Below are 24,591 nucleotides of genomic sequence, written 5' to 3'. Positions count from 1 at the left end.
ATCATGTAAATGTTCCCAGAACTCTACACAACTTGTGATTGCATTTCCCCAGTGGGCAGAGCTGATATACAGTTGTGTCAGAGCAACTGCACATTTCAACCAGCAGTGCCATGTGACACAGACATCTACAACATCTGCAACATTCTGATGGCAGAGTCACAGCTGCATCTTCCAGCTGATGTTTATCAAGTATTGGATTTGTACCTGCACTTGAGGAATGAGATAACATCTGCTCTCTAATTTAAGATGGATTTTATTCAGGTTATTCAGGGCTACAACATGTCCACACGTACTACACTTGAACAGTGCTATGCCACAAACATTAAGAACCTTTTGCAGAAACACTGAGGTGCAAATAGGATTGATATGTCCCTACATGCACACTGGCTACAAAGAGAAACAAGGCAGGACATGAAAGAAGAAATGAACATAACTGAACAACCATTAGAAATGTATTGTACTTGATTTGAACAGGAATTTCTTTGTTAAATGACCAAAATGCTGAATGTTGAACATCATTCAGAATAACAATTGCATGCAAGATGCACATGAAAATGTAATAACTGTACAAAAAGGGACATTCACCTATGAGAACAGACCCTGCTGACTATCAAAATTATTGAACTCAAACTGTCTTGTGGAAAAATATTAAATCTCAATGTACTAACAATTTACAGAAAAAAATAAGAAAATAAAACAATTTAAAAAATGTAAACGGTTTCTGTTTCAAAAATAACAATCAATAGAAATCTGTAGAAACAGTTTGGCATCAGACAAATTCCAGAATAACCTCAGTGTGAATATGATGGATGTGCTTTGCATTCACTACACAATATCCATTGTGAAGCAGTCGCCAGACAAGACATTTTCAAATTCTTTGCGAAACTCAGGGTATGTGCTGTAAGTGCATGGTAACTCAAGAACTGCTCCACATGTGCGTGCTACAGGCCTGCGACTTAAACCACACAATGTGTTAAAAGTTACTTCAATTGTGTCTTTGCAGAGCACACTAGATCCTGTGCAGAAGCGTGAGAAGATCTCCAATTTTCTTTGGTCGATGCTTCTCACATACCGTTGCAGGCGGTTAAGAGCAGTCTGCTCTTGTGGATTTAGGATTTCAAATGATGGATTCATCATCTGAGCCACTTTCTTGTTAGTTGGCCTCTTAGATTCATATATCTCCATTATGTTGTCTTGTGTTATGAGCGTTGGCATTGCATTATGAACACTGGAGTGGAAACAGTCAATTATGAACCTTGGCTCTTGAAGAATAGCTTTGTGTGCCATTGTTAAAATAGCAGCCCATAAATTGTCTTTAGGGGGCAGGCAGTGTGAGACCATTCTGGAGGAGATATCAAGTAAGTCCTCCTCAACAGTTTCATCAATGGTACCCTTAAGTGCTTTTTCAAGCGACACACACTCATTCTCTGAAAGAAATCTGGCAAATGACATCATCAATAGTTCTTCATCCACGGAGCTAACTCCTTCACAACAGGCAAGAACAAAGGCTGGTTACAGTCTGATTGGTAGGATTTTGTGGTCCAGGTATCCTTTCAACCACACTCTTCCGAGAGCTTGCCATTTCTTCTCAGAAAAGTCTGGTCGTAGTCTGGGTACTCGTTTATCTTCCCCCTCACACTGGTCCAAGAAGTGGTCCCAGAATGCGGAGTACGCCTTTCTTGACACACCATCAGTGTCCATAGCTTTCTCATTTGTAAACTCCATTCGTAGACTAGCATTCAGTACTTTTGGATCCATGACGACATTAAGGACATCATCAACTATGTTTACTCGTCTTAATTTCAAAAGTAAGATTTCTTTGTCAAATGGATCTGGTGATGCTGGAAGACAATTTGATGATACAGGACCATCATTGAATGTAGAATGCTGCAAGATATTTTAAAAAGGTAATTAGGTGTGATTATTGATTGATTAATCCTTTAGTGAGCAGAAAATAATCAAATATTTTGACAATCAATTAGCATGAAAAAATGGTGATAATGTTGTGGTTTTAGATTTGCTATTTCATACTACGATGCATTAAATTGCAAATGAGTTTTGGAATGTTTGGATAAAAAAATAATTTAAAAACATAACCTTAGGGTGAAAGATTTTCGGATGGTAACGTTACAGTTTTTGTACATTTTATAATTTTATAGACGGAATGAATAAGAAAAACTCTTTGAATTCATTGACATTGGCACTAATAATTTTACTGGACTGTAAAACGTTAGTGCTACATTGTACCTGCATTTTGCTCAAGTCATGTGGATTTCAGGGAAGGGTGGTGTCTTGATTATCACAATCATCACCAACAATTGGTACAAACTTCACTTCAGAGTCCTCAAGAGATTGTTGAATGGTAGGATTTAGAGGGGAATCTGAGACATCACTTAACTGGTCTGCATCTTGATTTGGCACAGGCTTTAAACAGTCCTCTTCTGATCCATGCCTTCTTGTTGACTGTGGAGTATGACTGCCAACATCCTCAGTAGATCGTGGATGCAGGAGCTCTGTGTTACCCATCTCAGGAGTTGCTGATCTTGACCTGGCTGATTGTCTCTCCTCTCTATTGATAATTTAATACACAAACCAATAAAACAAAGAAATGTATTATAATTTTTGTAATTATTGTATTATGTATAGTTTTGAATAATCTCATCCAAGCTGCTATGTATATTCATATAACTATAACACTCTGCACCTGAGTACATTTTTTGGTGTATGCATTTTTACTTAATCTAGGATTAAACTCAAAGCGTTCGCAGACTCGCATCTTAACTGTAGATTTAAAACTAAAAATAAATTATGGTTTCTTAAAGGCCATTTCTGTGTCCTCATATACTTCACCTATGATTTATAATAAACATAGCGCCTGTGTCATGCAGATTTAATTTAAATGACATTACAGGAAACTATAACCATAAAAATATGTTTGAATTTGAAAGAATACTGAACATTTTGGTACAATAAAATATTCAGACAACACAAGTTTTGTACTGTTTAGCACAGACTGGTTCCATACAATACAAGTGCTTACTTTTTCATGGTTTTGCTGCATTTAGCCACTGGGAGCTAGATCTAAATCAGAGGAGCTCTCTGGATTTGATTGAGTCTCCTGGTCTTGTTCACTCCTGGGTGCTTTTTGTTCATTCCCGGGGGTCCCAGGGCTCATGCAGCTCGCTGCGGGACTTGTGGAACTCCTTTTTGGGTATGATTTTTAACCAATTTTGGACTTTTTTTCCGACTTTTCCCCAATTTGTCCCCCACTTTCGTTGGTTCACTCCTGGGTGTCTTTTGGTCATGCTGGGGCACCCTCGGACCACCAGGGCACATGGCGGGGCTTGTGGAACTCCATTCTGGGTATGATTTTTAACCAATTTTGGACTTTTTCAGACTTTTCCTCAATTTGTCTCCCACTTTCGCTGGTTCACTTCTGGGTGTCTTTTAGTCATGCTGGGGCACCCCCGGAACACCAGGGCACATGGCAGGACTTGTGGAACTCAATTCTGGGTATGATTTTTAACCAATTTTGGACTTTTTCAGACCTTTCCTCAATTTGTCTCCCACTTTCGCTGGTTCACTCCTGGGTGTCTTTTAGTCATGCTGGGGCATCCTGAACCACCAGGCCACATGGCGGGCCACTTGATTGAGTCTCCTGGTCTTGTTCCTCAAGGATCGTGTCTTCATTGTCCTAGCCTATAAAAAGGTGATCAGCAAATTGTGAGCTCATACAGACTTGACATAGAAATAAGACAATAGATTTATTCTCAAAAATAAATGTGCTTGTTTTATTTCCTGGTCAAAGTAAAACAAAGAAAACAACCTGTAGCTGTTTTTATTTTTAAGTTATCATGCCATGATTTTACCAGTCCGGCACACTTGTAAATATACTACAATTAGTTTGATACTACTGTCCTACTTAGTCCAAATTCAATTAATACCTCTCAAAATACCATAATGTCACCACATGATCACAGCTGGAGAAATACTATAAAGAAACACAATGTGCATTGAACCACCTCAACTGTGTACAAAACGGGCTATTTTTTCTGCGCATTTAAAAATCAATTACTCCCGCATCAGCAAGTAAAACATATCGTACGTGGTGCTGTCTAAATTTAAAAAACATATTAACGTGAAGAAAATTAAGAAAAAATATATTTGAATTCACAATTTGTAGCACCTATCTGACACCGTAAGAGCCAGTAGTACTGCTTGTAATTGGTTGATTGGTTGACACTATTGGTGAGAATTAATTTAAAATATTGATGATAATCTAATTTGGCTTTTGTTTCTATTGTAAACATTCTACAAGATAGTGCCATTTCCCCATTCTTTGACGGTGGCATCACTAATAACCCTTTACCTGGCTTGTCATTAGCCCTGCTCATAGCGCAAAAGTGCATCCTAATGCTACGTTTACTTTTATTTTTAAATATCGAAATGTATCAAAATACATCTTGTATTACATTTTAAAAAAACTATTTACAAACACAAGCTATGGGCTGACATAAGAGGAAACGTGAAGAAACGTGACCCCGGAAGAAAGTGTGTCATCCCATAGCCTGGGTTTGTAAATTATTTTTTTAATCTATTTTTTATTTTTTATAGTATAGCGTTAACAAAACGTCTGTATTTTTTATAATATAGCGTTATATTTTTATAATATAGCATTAACAAAATGTCTGTATTAATCATGACCCCGGATGTAAATGGGGGGGAAAAAATTTGCGTGACAGCACGCCTCCTGCAGTCATATGTCCCAGCATGCACCGCACACTTCTTCTTCTACGGGGGAAAATGAAGTCGGTGGCTGCTTACCGTAGTTGCGAGACCTGTTGTGGCTCAATATTGGTCCATATATAAGGCGCACCGGATTATAAGGCGCACTGTCAGCTTTCGAAAAAATTTTAGGTTTTTAGGTGTGCCTTATAGTGCGGAAAATACGGTATGTTTATATATATATATATATATATATATATGTATATATATATATATATATATATATTAGGGCTGCAAATCTTTGGGTGTCCCACGATTCGATTCAATATCGATTCTTGGGTCACGATTCGATAATATATCAATTTTTTCGATTCGATTTGATTCTTGATTCATAAACGATATTTTCCCGATTCAAAACGATTCTGTATTCATTCAATACATAGGATTTCAGTAGGATCCACCCCAGTCTGCTGACATGCTAGCAGAGTAGTAGATTTTTTTTTAAAAGCTTTTATATTTGTTAAAGACAATGTTTTATCAACTGATTGCAATAATGTAAATTTGTTTTAACTATTAAACGAACCAAAAATATGACTTATTTTATCTTTGTGAAAACATTGGACACAGTGTGTTGTCAAGCTCATGAGATGCGATGCAAGTGTAAGTCACTGTGACACTATTGTTCTTTTTTATTATTTTTTATAAATGTCTAATGATAATGTCAATGAGGGATTTTTAATCACTGCTATGCTGAAATTATAACTAATATTGATACTGTTGTTGATAATATTTATTTTTGTTTCTCTACTTTTGGTTTGTTCTGTGTCGTGTTTGTGTCTCCTCAATTGCTCTGTTTATTGCAGTTCTGAGTGTTGCTAGGTCAGGTTCGGATTTGGAATTGGATTGCATTGTTATGGTATTGCTGTGTATTGTTTTGTTGGATTGATTAAAAAAAAAGAAAAGAAAAAAAAAATATATTTTTTAATCGATTTTTTAAAAATGAGAATCGATTCTGAATCGCACAACATATTCGATTCGATTCATATTCGAATCGATTTTTTCCCACACCCCTAATATATATATATATATATATATATATATATATATATATATATACACATACAGTTGTAATCAAAATTATTCAACCCCCACACAATTTTGGTGTTTTAGAAAGTTGGACATTTATTCCGTATTTTGTTTCTAGTCATATCAAATAAAGATGTGTCAAATAGACAAATGCAACTTAAATTGTAACACTGTATTTTAAAAAATACCAAAAAAGGAAATTTTTGTTAATATCTATTGACAAAATGATTCAACCCCCTAGTTACGTGCATCTTTAGTACTCAGTAGAACAGCCTTTGGCAGTAATTACATCCTTCAAACGTTATCCATTTCCGGAAACAAGCTTCTTGCAACGATCTACAGGTATTTTAGCCCATTCCTCTTGGGCAAAGGCCTCCAGTTCATTCATATTCATGGGCTTGCGTGCTGCAACTGCCTTCTTCAAGTCCCACCACAGGTTTTCTATAGGATTTAGGTCTGGCGACTGTGAAGGCCACTCCAGAGTCTTCCAGCCTTTCTTCTGCAACCACTCTGATGTTGATTTGGAGGTATGCTTGGGATCGTTGTCCTGTTGGAAGGTCCAACGTCTCCCAAGTCTCAGCTTCGTCACTGACTTCATGACATTTGCAGCTAATATATCCTGGTAGGAAATAGAATTCATAATGCCTTGAACTCGCTGGAGATTCCCGGTACCTGAGGCAGAGAAACAGCCCCAGAGCATGACTGAACCCCCACCATGCCTAACAGTAGGCAAGGTGTTCTCTTTGTAAGCTTAATTTTTTCTCCTCCAGACATAACGTTGATTCATAGGCCCAAAGAGTTCCAGTTTTGTCTCATCACTCCATAGAACAGTTTCCCAAAACTTTTGGGGTTTGTCCAGATGATTTTTGGCATACTGGAGTCTATTTTTCTTGTGCTTGGTAGTCAGAAGTGGGGTGCGCCTGGGAGTTCTGGCATGGAGGCCTTCATCTCGTAGTGCGCTTTATTGTCTGGGACGAAACCTGCGTTCCCCCCTCTGTAATGTCCTGTTGTAGTTCTTCAGCTGTTACCCGGGGGGTTTTCACCACTGTACGCTTCAAATACCGGACAGCATGTTGGGATGTCGCATGGCTGCAGTTGTGTGACCTCAAGTATGCAAAAATCCAGGAGAGCAGAAAGCAGGTAAGATGATTTTAATTTCATCAAAGTAAAATATATAAACAGAAAGCAGTCTTGCATGGAGATGTTCCCAACATAGGTTTAACTTCGAGCACTGAGGAGTGCTCGAGTGAAACATAAATAGACCTATGTTGATTGACCGCAGCTGAGGACCGCTGCCAATCAACGGCGAGTGTGACAAAAACAGTGCTCAGCGGAGTAAACAGGAAGTATGACAAAATAAGAGCACTGAACAGGAAACAAAGTACAAAACACGAAAAACTATCAGAAAGTAAGTGACAGATCGTTACAGGACCTCCCCCTCAAGGAACAGATACCAGATGTTCCCTAGAAAAGAAAAATGGAAAAAAAATGTCCACAAAGTAAGGGAGGATGGAAGGAGGATTTGGTGGAAGGTCGCCAAACCTCGTGTCCCCGCAGCCAGCGAGGGAAAGTCAGGTGGCGACGGCGCGTAGAGCGCCGCTGGAACTGGCGGGGCGGGCGGCCACGGAACAGCCACATCACTGGCCGAAAAAGAGACGAGTGCATCCCGCGAGGAGGACGCCCAGGGCACGGCCACATCCGCGGCTGACGTGGAGGCGGGCGCGCTGAAGCAGGCCCGGAGACAGCAGACAAAGCGGCGGGGGCTGCAGCCAAAACAGATACCTCTGCAGGAGGCGGCTGAGGAGCCGATGTTGGTGCCGGCGTGGAAGCGGCAGACGTCATCAACGGCGTGGAAGCGGCAGACGTCATCAACGGCGTGGAAGCGGCAGACGTCATCGGCGGCGCCGAAGCGGCAGACGTCATCGGCGGCGTCGAAGCGGCAGACGTCATCGGCGGCGTCGAAGCGGCAGACGTCATTGGCGGCGTGAAAGCGGCAGACGTCATCGGCGGCGTGAAAGCGGCAGACGTCATCGGCGGCGTGAAAGCGGCAGACGTCATCGGCGGTGTTGAAGCGGCAGGCGTCATCGGCGGCGTGAAAGCGGCAGATGACGCCGGGCGAGGAGCAGCAAATGCTGGCCGAGGAATAGCGGATGCCGGCGGTGACGAAGCCCGGCGTGGTGCTGCTCTTGGCGGCGTTGGGGCTCGGCGTGGAGCCGGCGTTGGGGCTCGGCGTGGAGCCGGCGTTGGGGCTCGGCGTGGAGCCGGCGTTGGGGCTCGGCGTGGAGCCGGCGTTGGGGCTCGGCGTGGAGCCGGCGTTGGGGCTCGGCGTGGAGCCGGCGTTGGGGCTCGGCGTGGAGCCGGCGTTGGGGCTCGGCGTGGAGCCGGCGTTGGGGCTAGGCGAAAGCCCGCCAGGGACGTAGATGTCTCCGTGGAAGGAGACGCTGGCGGGGATGACAGCGGTGTGTGCCTGGCTGCACCGCAGTGTATAGTGGGCCCCCCTCCACTAGGTGGCTGCCAGACACCGTTCACACATGCGGGAAAACGTGCCTGCTCGTCGGAGTCCCCCGGTGCGAAAACCAGGGACGGGCGGGAGGGGACCAGGAGGAGGGACGAAGACACGTCCCGTGCCAAGTCCCAGCAGGAGGACAAAAGCGACCTCACTGTGGGCTCCACTGGAGCTCTCGGCGAACCAAAAAAGAGAGCGGGAGCTGGCAAAAAGAGCAGCCGGGGAGCAGCCGCTGGAAGCTGCGTAGGAGCAGGGAGAAGCAGCTCAGCAGACGACGGGAAGGATGGCGGCGGCGGACGTGCCGGTCGGAGAGCCGCAGTCGGCGACGGAGCCGCAGGAGCCGCGAGACGTGAAGGAGGAGGCGGGCGCGCCGGTCGGTGAGCCGTAGCCGGCAGCGTTGCCGAGAGGAAGGATGGCGGCGGAGGACGCGCCGGTCGGAGAGCCGTAGCCGGTAGCGTTGCCGCGGGAGCCGCGAGGCATGCAGGAAGTGGCGGACGTGCTGGTCGGAGAGCCGTAGCCAGCCGTTGAGCCGAGAGGAAAGATGGCGGCGGGGGACGCGCCGGTCGGAGAGCCGAAGCCGGTGGCGTTGCCGCGGGGAGAGGGTCCGCGTCTGTAGGCTGGGACCGCACAAACCTGGCCTTCAAGTCCTCCAGGAATTGTGCGGTCCAGAACGTCGGCTGAGGATTGCCGACAGGGATTCTCGCGAGGTCACAATTTTCTGGCTCGAAGTTACTGTTGGGATGTCGCATGGCTGCAGTTGTGTGACCTCAAGTATGCAAAAATCCAGGAGAGCAGAAAGCAGGTAAGATGATTTTAATTTCATCAAAGTAAAATATATAAACAGAAAGCAGTCTTGCATGGAGATGTTCCCAACATAGGTTTAACTTCGAGCACTGAGGAGTGCTCGAGTGAAACATAAATAGACCTATGTTGATTGACCGCAGCTGAGGACCGCTGCCAATCAACGGCGAGTGTGACAAAAACAGTGCTCAGCGGAGTAAACAGGAAGTATGACAAAATAAGAGCACTGAACAGGAAACAAAGTACAAAACACGAAAAACTATCAGAAAGTAAGTGACAGATCGTTACACAGCAGCTGCACACAGCATCCTCTTTCTACCACGCCCAGGTAGTGTTTCCACTGTGCCTTTAGCTTTAAACTTGCGAATTATGCTTCCAACTGTGTCTCTTGGAATGTGTAATGTCTTTGCTATTTTCTTATATCCATATCCTTTCTTATGAAGAGAAATTACTTCCTCTCTTGACTTCTTTGACCACTCCCTGGACTTCACCATGTTGCAAATACACCATTGACCATCTACAAGAAGCTGAGCGTCGCAGTCTTTTTCAATTAATGCCATTGAGAATCATGGCATTAAAACTAAAAAATAAAGACAACTTCATATTGTTTTCTTTGTATTACTTTGGCCAAAAATAAAACAAATACATTCCGAAAATATCACAATAAAAATATAGAAAAAAAATACCGGCAGCGATAAAGTTTAGTGCAAAGAAGAAGAAGTAAATTATAAAAATATTTATATGAAATGAATTGTCCCTTTTACTAAATATATTATGAACAACCTAAAAGTTTTTAAGAAAAGTATGTGCAATTACTTCAACATTTTTACTAACTTCAACATTTATTCAAGTGCACTATGCATGAAAAGTGATCAGTGATTGTACAATGTTGCAAAACATTTATTCACAGTTTTTTTTAGCCTTAAATCCACTGTCCTGCATGTTAAAATTGATCAAACACATACAAATTTAGAAAGGATTTAAAATCCATTTTACCATTCTGGGAAGCAATTCTGAACACATGAACCAACTCTACACACTTGAAATCTTAAGTGGCAGCTGTTTTAAGCAGACATTTGATCATGTAAATTTGTCCCCTTCCTTGCTAATGCATAAAATATATACATGTAAAAAAAACTCACATACATAACATATATGGCATGCATAGGTAATAATATTTTACTCAACAAAACTTTTCGGTTGTAAATCTGCTACTGACTAGCACTGACTTTCCCAGTAATTACAACAGCAAATATTCAAAGCTGTTTATTTTTATAGTGCAATGTCGAAAGCAGCATTCCATAGGATTTAGTCTTGCCTAGTATTTGCCCCTGAAACTTGGCATCTTTTAGTTTGCACAAGTGCATCAATATCAGGCATCATGTCCTGAGAAGCAGCCAGTTTCAGTATATCATTTAAGTGCGTATGTGTGAGCTTTGAGAGAGAAGCTTTGTTTTATTATTGTTCATTACTGAGAAGACCTGCTCACAAAGGTAGGTAGTCCCAAACATGGACAACGGTTTTGCAGCCAGTGCTGTCAGTTTAGGATAGCCTGGTAGGAGATACTTGTAAAATGTGTCCAAGCCCAAAGAAGAAAATGTATCCTTCAATTCTACATCACACTGCAAATCAATGATTTCAACGGGCACATCAGAAGCTCTGACTGTGAATGGTGAGCGAAAAACTGCAAATTCCTTCTCAAGTTTGCTAAAGACCTGAAATCGCTTCTCAAACTCCCTCAGCAACCCTGAAATCTTGTCTTTGTCCTGTGTCATGTCAGGATTGACACTTGCTGCGCACACATCTCTGAGACAGGGGAAATGAGCAGGGTCACCGCTTGCCATCTACGTCTCCCTTAACGTGAGCTTTAACCTGAATGCACGTATGCTGTCATAATTCTGTGTTTCAATTTGTTTGCGTCCTTGCAACATTTTGTTCAGATAATTCAAGTGCTCTGTAATATCAACCATAAATGCAAGGTCCTGCACCGGCACGTGCACACATAGGGCCCTATGGGTGCTTGAGCCCCAGCCCTTTTTTGCCTCGTCTTAAAAAGTGCCCTCTGCCTGTGTGTGTGTTTTTTTTTCTTTAAACAACATTAATAAATTCCTGTTAGGGATGTAAAAAAACAAAACAAAACAAAAAAACAGCGCTACAAAAACTCCACGTTTTCTTGTAATACCGGGTTGTTTGAGCCTGCACTTCTGCCAGAGAGAGAGAGAGGGCGAGTGAGGGAGTGAGAGAGAGAGAGCCGACTGCGGCCTGAGGAGACGTGACAGTGGAGCAGCTTGAACCTGTGAGTTATGGTCTAGTCGCCGTCCACTTATTCAGCATCTAATATGGGTAATATTTTAGAAAAACGCTGTATTATTCTATTATTCAATGTGTCATCTTCTGTTTTTGCCGGACGTCGGAGCACAGCGCATCAATTGAGCACGGCACATCTATTCCACACAGAGCAGAGCGGATCGTGCGGGACAGGAAGTAGTGTGCAAAATACAAAATAAAACACCGGGTCAATTTTCAAAATAAAATGGCGGATTACATTTCTCTCACAGTAGAGGTTTAGATATAAAGTTTTTTTGCGTTTCAATTGTTTAGTCTGAGCATTAAGTGAGAAAGACCATAAGTTACAACTTGATGGTGTTTTCATCAAGTTAAGGGAAGTAGGACCGATTTTCACATTGAAGTTTTTTCTATTTGAGTATTTATTTATTTTTATTTTTTCAAAGTTCATGTTGCACTGTTCAATGTTCAATATTAAAGTGCTTATCTTTAACAATAAATAGCCTAATAATAAACCAGTGTTTTGTTGCTTTTCATGTCTTTCAAACCTATGATAATGTGAATTAACTCATTACGACAATAATTTGTTGACACAAAAGAAATCAAATGGCAATCACTTTTACCTACAAAGGACACACAGCTAAGTAGTTAGCTTCCTATTAGCAAATTTAATTTGACATTAATTTACATATTGTCTAAAGGACCAAAAAAAAATTTCCTGCCCTTTTCTGACATTGAGCCCCTGCCCCTCTACAATCATGTGCACGTCCCTGGTCCTGCAGCCAAAGTGGGCACTGTAATTCTGTAACAGGTTTTCCTTTTTTCTCCATTAATTGTCTGATTCCCCCACATAGATCAAAGAAGCGCTTCAGCACAGCACCTGTGCTTAACCATCTTACTTCAGTGTGGTATGGCAGACCATGGGTAATGTTACAGTGACCGAGAAAGCTGTCAAACTGACGATGATTGAGACCTCTGGCTCGGATGAAATCAACAGTTCAGACAACCACCTCCATGATGTGATCCATTTTTAGCGACTTGCAACATAACGCCTCTTGATGCAAAATGCAATGAAATTTCCAAAAATCACCTCCTCCATCTTCGGCTTCTACTTTCTCTCTGAACTTTGTCACAACACCTGCTTTTTTCCCGATCATTGACGGCGCACCATCAGTAGCCAGGCTTACAGCGCGGGACCAGTCAGACACTGTCCAGCGCTCCAACAACGGAGCAGAAAATGTCCTCAGCTGTTGTAGTGTTAGTGATAGGCACCAACTCTAGAAACTCTTCTGTGACAGCCAAAGTCTCGTCAACTCCACGAATGAATATGGCCAGTTGAGCGACGCCCGTAATATCAGTACTCTCATCAATTCCAATAGAAAATGCCCGAAATGACTCCGATTTGCGTTTCAGTTGGCTTCCCAAATCTGCCGATTGTCCCGAAATCCTGTCTGCCACGGTATTTCTCGTGAAGCTAATATTGGCAAAAGCTTGTCGCTTCTCAGGACACACAATTTCGGCAGCCTTTAGCATACAGTTTTTGACGAACTCCCCGTCACAGTAAGGCTTTGACGCTAATGCTATATGGCTAGCAATTACGTAGCTGCCTTTCACCGCAGCATCAGTGACCTTTCGGCTCCGGGGGAAAACAGATTGCTGTTTCCGCAGACCCACCAGCATTTCATTTACCTTCTGTTTTCTCAGTTCTCCATGCAAGTTGTATTTTTCACCAAGCTGAGATTCATAGTTGCGCCGAATATTGTATTCCTTAAGCACCGAAACTTGCTGCATGCACACCAGGCACACGGGTTCCCATTCACCTCCGTGAACGTATTGGAAGAGGTCCATCCTTCTTGAAAAATCCGACACTCTGTGTCCACTTTTCTCTTTTTTGACAAATACATTTCACTGAAGAGGGTGCCAAAGTAAACAGAAAAAGCAGGTAAAGCATAGAGCCGACTCAAACACAGCGCCCCTAGCGGACAATATAGGAACTGCAAATTTCAAAGAAAATGAAATGTATTCTTCAATAATGCATGTATTATGTTTTTAATGATAATATCAATGAGGGATTTTTAATCACTGCTATTTTGAAATTGTTACTAATATTGAAATGATTTATAAATTCATTTTTTTTAAAAAAAGATAATAATAATAATAATAATAATAATAATAAATGCATATTTATCCCGTGGGCTGGACTGAACCCACTAGCGGGCCGTACGTTTGACACCCCTGGTTTAGATAGTAGTTATTGTTTGGAAAACATTACGATGGCATGTACTACAAACATATATTGGTTTTAGGAAATAATGTGATAATATTGTTCAGCATTTAATCTTAGCAAGCAGACATTTGTAGGTGTCTCGTGCTAGCTGCTTATCCATCGTGTAAGAAATAGGAAAATGTTATTTATGTTGCACCCAGATGTCTATTAGTGAGATGCCGGAAAGGTCAGCGTGGAGAGCAAGCTGTGTCTGTGTGCCAAAGTTAATGCTAGATCATCAGGTGAGTTAAGTCAGGACTAGACCGAATAAACTAAAACACGTCAAATGCAGAATTGGCAGCAGCTACATATTTTCATGGAAAAGTCTGTCGTTTGTGGCTGCATTCCACAGAGGCTAACTGCGGCTTCTTGGCAAAATGAATATTTTAGCAATCTCATCTAACAATTTTAGTCTAAGTACCGTATTTTTCGGAACACAGGGCGCACCAGATTACAAGGCGCATTAAAGCGTTCATATATAATTTTTTTTCTACATTTAAACACTTTCTTCTAGTATACATAACATTTAATTGTGGTTCTTTGGTCAAAATGTTGCAGAGTATGTTTTACCAACCAGCATCATGCCGCTTTTTAACTGTCCTTTGAGGATGCATCATTTTGGGGGCGGTCTTACTTACGTGCTTGAGACAAAGACTGTTCTGATTGAAACTGCCTTTCCCAATGTTAAATCAAAAACATTCCTGTTTTTGCTAATATAACAATCTTATAAAGTCGGTCTTTAGCTCATTCTTTTTGCCCCCCAAAAACGGTAATACATATAAAATACAAGTTATTTTCCAGAGGGTCATCTGAACCACTCTTGGTCTGGCCTGTTGCCAGACTTCGAATCACTGGAACACTCAAACCACCAAACCACACCCCACCACAGTGGGTTTGTGATTCGAGGAAGCCTAACTTTTGTTTTTAAACATTTAAAACAAATGAAAGTAGAAACAAATATGTTAACAAATCTCCCAGAGAACAGTACATAATCAAACGGTGTATTAATTAATAATTACTCAAGGAACACTGTTCAATATAAAGAGAGTCGCAGCTGCCTCTTTGACAGCTGCAGGAGGACTGACACAAGCTCCGCTCATGTCTACGGTAAGAGCCGACTTATTACCACAATTGTGTCACCGAAACCTGCCGGTTGACATGTAGTAGAGAACCATGTTCACTTGACCGCTCTGTTCCATATTAAAGCCTCACCGTCATCTTTAGGGAATGTTAACAAAGAAACACCGGCTGTGTTTGTGTTGCTACAGCCGGCCGCAATAGACCGCTTTCCACCAACATCTTTCTTCTTTGTAGTCTCCATTATTGATTGAACACATTTCAAAAGATTCATCAACACAGATGTCCAAAATACTGTGTAATTATGCGATTAATGCAGACGACTTTTAGCCGTGATCAGTGCTGGAAGAACATGTCCTCTACAACCGGTGACGTCACGCGCACGCGTCAACATAAGCGTCATCATTCCGCGTCGTTTTCAACAGCACACTTCGCGAGAAATTCAAAATTGCAATTTAGTAAACTAAACCGGCTGTATTGGCATGTGTTGCAATGTTAATATTTCACCATTGATATACAAACTATCAGACTGTGTGGTGGGTAGTAGTGGGTTTCAGTAGGCCTTTTAAGGTTTGCAACCTTTATGCGTATGCTTTTATGGATGGCGCAAACGTTCAAATGTGTTTAAAGTAATATATCCCGCTCTCTTGTGGCTTTGAGCACGTAATGAAGGAACATGCACTCGTGCATTAGCTTTGTGTGTTGTCGACTCTAGATAGTGATTTGGATAGCTAAGGTAACCATCATTTATTGTCAATTTCATCATACCAACAATATGAGTGGAACATGTTAGTTACTTCGCTGAGACTGCTTTTGTGTATGTGCATGCGCTCCCTGTGCGAATGAGTGTACCAGATAGCATTGAGTGACAAGCAGTAAGGACAAAGAAATTCTTCGAACCAACAAGCAATTTCCATACAATGTAATTATTAATTGTGAAAAATATTGACGCTATAAAATCTTCTGTTAAACCACTTTTGGTAACATAAAATAGCTGGTGGTAGTGTTATAATCCGGGGAAAACCCAGGACACGTTGGGAAGACTATGTCTCCCGGCTGGCCTGGGAACGCCTCGGGATCTCCCGGGAAGAGCTGGACGAAGTGGCTGGGGAGAGGGAAGTCTGGGCTTCCCTGCTTAGGCTGCTGCCCCCGCGACCCGACCTCGGATAAGCGGAAGTATATGGATGGATGGTGTTATAATTTTAGTTTAAAAAATCCAGCTATGAGAAAGTTGTAAACAGCTCCTTTAATCTATTCTTAGATGAAAATGACAAGAAAATCTTTGAACAGGTAATTTGTGTAGAATGTCATCGTCACCGTAGTTCAATCAATCAATCAATGTTTACTTATATAGCCCTAAATCACTAGTGTCTCAAAGGGCTGCACAAACCACAAGTTGCATATAATCAGCATAATTAAATACCAAGAAAGCAGCTAAAGAAATGTGATTTATTATGAGCATTACAAATATGAACTTATGTTACACCATGCACAAGGTTTATGACTGATGTCAATGCAAAAGATTATTTCATGTTAAAAGAATCTTGCAGACCCTTCAGGGCTTTTGCCTTTGTGATTTTCTTCCAGGCGTCAGGGACTTTTGCTGGCTTGGCCAGGTACTCTTTAGCAAATCTCTCATTATAGTGTACCAGTACAAACTTCCAGTAATCAGATGATTCCATTGTGGGGTCTGGAGGAATGTGCCAGTCAGGATAAATGGTACTGTAATCCCGGTATGGAACCCACACCTCATCGTTGTCCGGATGTTTAAATTTAGCAGCACCATGAACATCACTTGGGCATAGAACTTCAGTCAGTACTTTATCGATATGGTTTCTGTATTGTCCCAGCCCTTGTGGTCTATGCACAGCAGCATGATGCATCTTGTGTTCTTTGCCTCCAGCCTCACAAGGAATTTTACAAAATGGACACTGGTGTCCGCATCCAAATACTTTCTTGAAGAGTTCATCCTGTGGTTTTATCGCAAGTTTATTTAGGGTTTCAGGTATGTCTTCAATGTTGGAGAATTCTTCATGGAGTGTTTCCTTTAACTTGCTCAGGGATGCAATAAAATATTGGGTGAATGACTGGCATGTGGTTTTGAGCTGAAACAAAGTGCGTTTTTCAGTATCCTCTAATATTACAACATCATTTCTCAGATATAAGTGCATCATGCTTAAAAGCCGTGGAACATTGTCATCGTCATCTGATAGCAAATTTAAACTCTTCTTAATTGCGTTTAATATTTTGGTTACCACAACTTCCAGGTTTTTCTGCTTCAAATCGCACAAAGTATTGTCTTGCATTTTTTTTAAGATCCGTTCAAAAATCCAATCCTTAACATACATTTTGTAGTGACAAATGTACTTGACAAAAGCATCAAAGTCATCTTTCAGCAGTAATTCTTTCTGAATGTTGTACTGGAAGGAGGAGCGTGAGCTGTACTCCACTGAATGGCTGCTTGTCAAAATACAATCTACAATGTCAATTCCCAAAACTCTGTTCAGGTAATCCTCGATGGCAGGCTTGATACAAAACTGGACAAAATCATTTGCTTTGCGTTGGCAATGATCTGTCTGTTTGTACAAATCCAGAAAGTCTGACAAATATTGAGGCTTGTACTTCTCCAGCTGTGTTCGGGGGTCATTGTTCGACAAGAATCTTTGGTGCAATAGCAGGAATTCTCTTGCAGCAAATCCACAAATATGAAGTTTGATGTCAATTTCAAATTTGATGTTGAATTTGTGAGACTTGGAATGCGTAAGTAGCAGGTCATCAATCATTTTCAACAGATCACTTGACAAAGAATCATGGTAATCACTATTTGATTCAGTTTGTTCAACAACAAACGTTGTTGATACCTCAATGACTTCGGTTGCAAAGAAGTTTAACTTTCCTGTGAAAGTATTTCTGACCTTCTCGGTTACGGAGTCAACATGGTTCATACAGGTCGTAAATGTGGCCTCTCCATAGCTTGTTAGGTCTTTAATATGCTGTAAATCTTCACTCACGTTCCGATATGAGCAATTCTTCCTCAACTGGTTGAGAAGAGCTGCAGGTACATCTTTTTTTTTCAATGCAGGTACATTTGCAGTAGCAGCAACCCACATTTTGTCAAACTCTTCTCTCAGTTGGTCATCAGACAGTTGGGTGTCTTTGCAGTCGCTCAGAAGCTTCATGACTCTGTCTTCAATCCTGCCACAGTACTCCTGTATTATGTCCAGAGCCTTTTTCAAAGCTATTTTTCGCTCAAGGGCTCCTTCCAAATTCGAATTCACTGAATGTTGAATCTCATTTGACAGACTTGTGATGGAATTGAAGAAGTCTGTTTTGTATTTCTCTATCAAATTTACATGTATGTCTTTCTTTCTATAATAATCAGCCAGTTTCTCTTCCATTTTTCTTTTTTGTGATTCTATTTCCTCAGCTAGTTCTGTTTTTTTTAACATGACCAACGCGTTCCATGTTTCCAAGCCATTCTTGTTGTTGGCATTTGCAACTTCTAACTCTGCTGCTGTCTGTCCGGACAATATTTCCTTACGCATCTCCCACTCCCACTGGTTGAACTCTTTGCACAGGTTTTCATAAGCGTGAGCCACAAGTGTGTTTCTGAAACTAAAGATGAAGTTCTCATACTTCACTGATTTCCACAGACTCCTCATCCATTGTAGAAACTCTGGAATATTTGAAGCTTTAGATTGTTTTGTTCCGCACACTGTCTCCAGAAGATATTTCTTGAACTCTGAAACAGCTTCACTATAACCAGTGTTTACTGGTGCCATTGGAGGGGTTCCATGCCAAAGTCCTGGGATGTTCCAGTTGTTGTTTTCTACGTCATAGTCCAGCACATCAGTGAACGCTTGAATCGCAGGTGTTCTCTCCATATGAGCTGCAATTTGTGTCATTTGATTTAGTTGGTCCAAGAGATGTTTTCTCTCTGTCAGAGTTCTGGTATGAGCTGAAACTCCAGCAACATTTTGATGCACAAAATGACAAATTGTCTTTTTCCCAACTTGTTTCATTCTCAGGAATGCATGAACAGCAATTTGCAGGACATCTTTCATTTCGTTTGCGTTTTCCATTGCAATGTTTATAATAGTAACATCACTTAAGCCAATGACAAAGGTTGCCAGCTGGTTGTCATGCTCATAGCTATCTTCTAGTTGCGCGAGATCAGGAGATTTCAGACCCTCTGTATCAATAAGGAGAATGAAGTCACAACCCAATTCTTTTTCTGTATTTTCTCCAACTTTGAGAAACAGCATATAGGCCCCTCTTGTACATCTACCACTGCTGACAGGAAAATGAACACCAAACATTGTGTTGAGAAGGGTTGATTTTCCAGTACTTTGAACACCCAAAACAGTTAGTACAAGCAACCTGCTCTTTTCCCCGACCATCTTGTGAAGCTCCATTAGCATATCTGTCACCCACTTCTCTGGGATGTTGGAAGCGACACCATCCAGCAGTTCTAATGAATAACCACCCAACAGCATTTCAGCAGCTACTTTAGGCAAATGTGATATTTCAGCCACGGCAATGTCTGAGTGAAAAGAAACCTCATAGTGAAGTCCCATTTCTCTCATGTAATGCTCTACTCCTAATGAGCTGTCCAACAAAGCTTGATCAACCTCTGCAATAAGTTTGGCATCATTGGTTTTGCATTGCTCTTTGAAAGTGTTACGCAGTCTGGTTAGAGTATCCCGAGAATGGCTATTAAACTTGAATTTCATCCACTTCAAGAAAACATTTCTTCTCTCTGTGTTGCTTGTTGATAAGGTTTTGATGAAATCGTGCATTCCTTGAGATAATTTTTGCTTGTTTTGCTCTTTCCAAATGTATATTTTCTCTTCTTGTATCTCAGCTTTGTAATGCTCAACAGCACCAGTGCCAACATTACTCATTCTGCATTCCTGCTTCTCCAGTTGTGATAATCTCTTCCACTTTTCTCCTTGCAAAGGTAGTTGTTGTTTTTTAAAGTGTGGTATACTTCGCACACCAACACTCCTCAAGATGTTCTCTGCAGTTTCTTTCTGGTCACGAGTTTTGCTTTCATCCACAGTCAGACCTAATACAACTGCTTTTTCCACCATATCTTCAATACTCATTGTGCTTTTTATGGAACACAGTGAGTTGTTGATGGCCCCACAAATGACTTTGGTAAACTCTGCTGTATTTGCTCTTGACTTTTTGACTTTAACATTGCTTTTTGGTACATCCAATTCTTCTAGTTTTTTCTTGACATCATCAGTGACGCTCTCTTTGTGGACAACAACAAAATAGAGTTTAGATTTGGCATCTTGAAGAGCCTTCAGAAAGTGATGCTCCTCTTCTTCAAACTCATCCAGGAATACAAAGATTGCATTGGACACTTCATAAAGAAAAGAAAACTGTATATGTGACTCACAGATGTGTCCTCTCAAATTAGCAAATGCAACTGGCTCTGGAAATATGTCAAGATTTTCTCTCCCACAAGGAAGGAACCAGCAAACTTCCACCAAACCATTCGACAGTTTTCGAGGCAATGCTCCTCCTTCCATGTCTCTGTGTATGAACATATTGTGATTCTGCTGGCCACGGCTGAGAACTTGATTTAAAAACTGAGATTTAGATAAATTGCAGTTTTTTAACCTTACAAAGGAAAAGAATGGTATTTTAGCCTGAACAATATTGTCCTCCACAAATCCTCTTGATTGACTCATATCATGTGGACACCACTCTTTGACAATTTCTCTTAGAGCCCATATCATCAGGGTACACTGCTCAGTGTTGGTTTGGGGCAACAGCAACGGGACAGAAAACTGGCATAACGACATCTTGAGGGCAATTTCCTGCTGCAAGAAGCTGTCTGCACATAGAAATAGACCTACAATTAGGTCAAGAGGATGAACTGTGTTTTCAGAGGCGTCATTTGCAGTGTAAAGGTCTGTGTCAAAACTGTAATCATCATCCTCATGACTGCTCAGTAATGGTGTGCAATTCCTGCACTCAGCATTGATTTTCAACAGCTTTCTTAGGAAATGAAATGGCATTTCATCCACGGATAAAACAGCTTTTTCTTGTATGATGCTTTTGTTGACTTCCAATATAGACTGAAGACTGAGGTTGTTTGGATAATATTTCTTCAGCCCGAGTTTGGAGAGGACGTCCAACAGAACTGTCAAAGAGAAGGATCACATTATTAAAAACATGTTGATAACTGTATCCATAATTTCTCTGAGTTGTATGAGTAGTATACATGATGAAAGTCAAGTCAATACAATTCCAGGTTTTGGGACAAAGAACAATATAGTGTGTAGACCTGTGGAAATTACAACTTTATTTTAGCGGTGGTCCTTTGCTAATATATAAGCAAGTCCTAAGTGAGTTCCAACAGGTCAAATGATTATTCTAAAGTCAATTCTTATTTACATTCTCGTATGTTGGTGACATACCTTAATTTCCACCTAGTCAATGTGAAGGAATGCTGTAATTAAATAGTAACAAGGGCTCTGCTGTGTAATTTAAGTGTACTTCACTACAGTAATTTTGTTGGGAAAACATATTTTCTTACATGTTAAAACACTTTCATACATTTTGTCCAAATAATAGTTTTTAAAGTGGCTCTTTCAAGCAAAACTAATGTTTGTTACCTATTGGTACCTGCTTATGTGTATTTTGGATCTGCATAAGTCCGAAAAAATGTTAAATCAAACTGTGGAGGCATTGCAGGGATACAGTATTTATAAAACAATGTTGCCTTCCTTTAAACTTCCTCCAAACAGCCTATTAGGAATTTTGTTCAAGTTTTACGTCAGAGGATTATCCATATATGATAGAAATTTACCCAGACATCCCTGTATAGCCGGCTTAAACCTCTTTGTTTACAAAGTCAAAGCAGCAGCAGTAAAAGTATTAACATGATTTGAATACTAGGGTTGTCCCGATACTAATATTTTGACACCTGTACCAAAATGTATTCAGATACTTTTCAAAATACAGGGGACCACAAAAATAATAAATGTTAGGCTTCAGTGTAATAGAATAAATATTACAATATGTTAAACATATGGTTTCATTGCACTCAAAGAACGATTTTAGAAGAATAAAATAACACTTAAAAGGCATTAAAGACATTGGGCTTTTTTGTTGCAGTCAAAGAACAAATTACAATTGAATATATTGCATATAGTGTGCTATAATCTAGGATTATGTTAGAGTAAAATATTTTTTGACAATGTTTTATGAGTTATGGTTGCCACTCCAGGTCTATGCTTGAGAAAAATACAATAATTAGTAACTATGGCTAAAAGTACACAGATAAGACATGTAGATGGTAAAACACACATTGTTCAGGATAAAACACAAATTCCGTATTTTTCGGATTATAAATCACTCTGGAGTATACGTCGCACCAGCCAAAAATGCATAATAAAGAAGGAAAAAAAACATAAATACGTCGCACTGGTGTATAAGTCGCATTTTTGGGGGAAATTTATTTGATAAAATCCAACACCAAGAATAGATATTTGAAAGGCAATTTAAAATAAATAAAGAATAGTGAACAACAGGCTGAATAAGTGTACGTTATATGACGCATAAATAACCAACTGAGAAAGTGCCTGGTATGTTAACGTAACATATTATGGTAAGAGTAATTTAAATATATAGAACATGCTATACGTTTACCAAACAATCTGTCACTCCTAATCGATAAATCCGATGAAATTTTCTTCCTCGATGTCGCTTTTAAACAACTCTGCCAACTCCGAAGGTATGCGCCGCTTCCTCTTGTTGTTTTCTGCTGCATATTTCACTACGCCCAGCTTGTAATCTGCAGTACATGATTTCCTTTTGGGTGCCATTTTTGTTCACCCCTTCTCAGTTTTTATAAGTTACCGCCAACGTTGAAATGATCCATTTTAATAGCTACGGCAGTAGCATAGAGCATATAGCAGTTTGCATCCCATGACCCACAATGCACTTCTGCCATGACCCTCCCCTGCCAAATTCTTATTGGTTGACGTGTGTGTGACGATTGCTGACATTTTCTTCATCTCTTCCGCGAATGAGATAAATAATATTATTTAATATTTTACAGTAATGTGTTAACAATTTCACACATAAGTCGCTCCGGAGTACAGTATATGTCGCATCTCCGGGCCAAACTATGAAAAAAACTGCGACTTATAATCCTAAAAATACGGTTGTAGGATTTTGGTCCAGAATTCATTCATTTTACTTGCATTAGTTTATGTTACGTGGGCAGTTTGAACTCGGCTAATATTTACCTGTCGATCTGACTGCTTGTTGTTTGATTTTTTTTAGGTACGTTTGAAGCAAAGGTGGTAATACTTAATTAATGCCACCTCTGGTGAGGCATGTTTTAAAGCAGAGCTTGCTTTAATGTGACATCTTTATTAACTAGTAGAATTGCCTTTATTTGCCATCTTTGCTCTACTCGCTGTTTCTCATTGTCGGCTCTGTTGAGTGTGTGCGTGCTGACACACGCAACATGCTCCTCCGCTCCGTACATCATCGCCGCACGGCAGCATGTGGTTGAAAAACAGTACCGGTATTTTTCAAAGGCAGTATAGTAATATTCAAAAATTATTTTAAATAATTAGTACCGCAGTACTTTATTAGTACTAGTATACCATACAACCCCTATAGAATAAAAAAACATTTTATTGTCAATATACACAAACATACATCCACAATTTAGGACTGGAGAGAGAAATATGCTGTAGAAGTTTAACCTTAGCCAGGGTATTGTACCAGAATTTTCACCTATTGCTTTGAGAAGCATTGACAGATCATAGTTAATCATATCTATAGACACAAATATGTATTTAATCAAAGCAAGTATTCACCTGTTGGCTTTTGTTCTTCAGTGCCCATGGTAGCCATGGTCCGATGGAACCTCTGAACTCCCCGCTCTTTAAAAGTCTGTAGACCACAATGTTATTTTTTTTATATTTATGTTTTTAATATTGTTTCACACCCATATTTATGATGCACAAAACATTGAAAATGTATCTGTGATTTACTCTAAGAATCAGGTAAGAAAACAAAAATGTTGTATTTATTATCCACACACCAATGAAAGTTTACTCACCCTCCATATCAGCTGGAAGTATACTGGAGTTGACTCTTTTCTCTGGTATTTAACAGCAGCAAAAAGAAACTGAAACCATTTTATAACTCTTGATAAACATGTTTATTCACATTCTATTTTTCCTGTTTGAGCTGTCGGTTGTCATTTACTGCAAATGTTTTCACTGAAACTGAATGTTTAGAAAACACTGTGAGTGCCTACCATTGTATGCAATTCAACTTATACTTAACATCAGATTTGGCCAATTATTTTGACCCATTGCAATACAAAATTATACAGCTATATAAATAAATGTACAAACCCCATTTCCATATGGGTTGTAAAATCGTGTTAGATGTAAATATAAACAGAATACAATGATTTGCAAATCATTTGCAGCCCATATTCAGTTGAATATGCTACAAAGACAACATATTTGATGTTCAAACTGATAAACATTTTTTTTGCAAATAATCATTAACTTTAGAATTTGATGCCAGCAACATGTGACCAAGAAGTTGGGAAAGGTGGCAATAAATACTGATATAGTCAGAGGTGGGTAGTAACGCGCTACATTTACTCCGTTACATCTACTTGAGTAACTTTTGGGATAAATTGCACTTCTAAGAGTAGTTTTTATGCAACATACTTTTACTTTTACTTGAGTGTATTTATAGAGAAGAAACGCTACTTTTACTCCGCTCCATTTATCTGCATTCAGCTCGCTACTCGCTACTTTTTTTTATCGATCTATTAATGTTTGTTTTG

General features: G+C 40.3%; 1 protein-coding gene and 1 long non-coding RNA gene across 2 annotated transcripts; both read right to left on the bottom strand.

The window, feature by feature from the left end:
• Window positions 1–235: 235 nt before the first annotated feature.
• LOC133541013 (uncharacterized) lies at window positions 236–13,462 on the bottom strand. Its single transcript, XR_009803775.1, has 2 exons — window positions 13,094–13,462; window positions 236–3,699 (listed from the first exon to the last, which is right to left on the bottom strand). It is a non-coding gene; the product is annotated as an uncharacterized LOC133541013 (long non-coding RNA).
• A 2,720-nt stretch (window positions 13,463–16,182) lies between these two features.
• Window positions 16,183–23,911, bottom strand: LOC133540996 (up-regulator of cell proliferation-like). The gene is made up of 3 exons (XM_061884059.1): window positions 23,845–23,911; window positions 23,600–23,675; window positions 16,183–20,904 (listed from the first exon to the last, which is right to left on the bottom strand). Exons 2-3 carry the CDS (start codon window positions 23,634–23,636, stop codon window positions 16,271–16,273), a joined length of 4,671 nt encoding a protein of 1,556 aa, XP_061740043.1. The 5' UTR covers window positions 23,637–23,675; window positions 23,845–23,911; the 3' UTR covers window positions 16,183–16,270.
• Window positions 23,912–24,591: the final 680 nt, after the last annotated feature.

This window comes from Nerophis ophidion, linkage group LG02 (genome assembly GCF_033978795.1).
Source record: "Nerophis ophidion isolate RoL-2023_Sa linkage group LG02, RoL_Noph_v1.0, whole genome shotgun sequence".
Lineage (NCBI taxonomy): Eukaryota > Metazoa > Chordata > Actinopteri > Syngnathiformes > Syngnathidae > Nerophis > Nerophis ophidion.
The sequence above is the reverse complement of the archived record's forward strand: the minus strand, read 5'-3'. Positions and strand labels throughout refer to the sequence as shown.

Excerpts from the sequence above, each read along its gene's own strand:
- LOC133540996 (XM_061884059.1), bottom strand. The coding sequence starts at position 23,636 with ATGGCTACCATGGGCACTGAAGAACAAAAGCCAACAG. Across the intron at positions 20,905-23,599 it reads TGAAGAACAAAAGCCAACAG|TTCTGTTGGACGTCCTCTCC; the intron begins GTGAATACTTGC and ends TCTCTTTGACAG.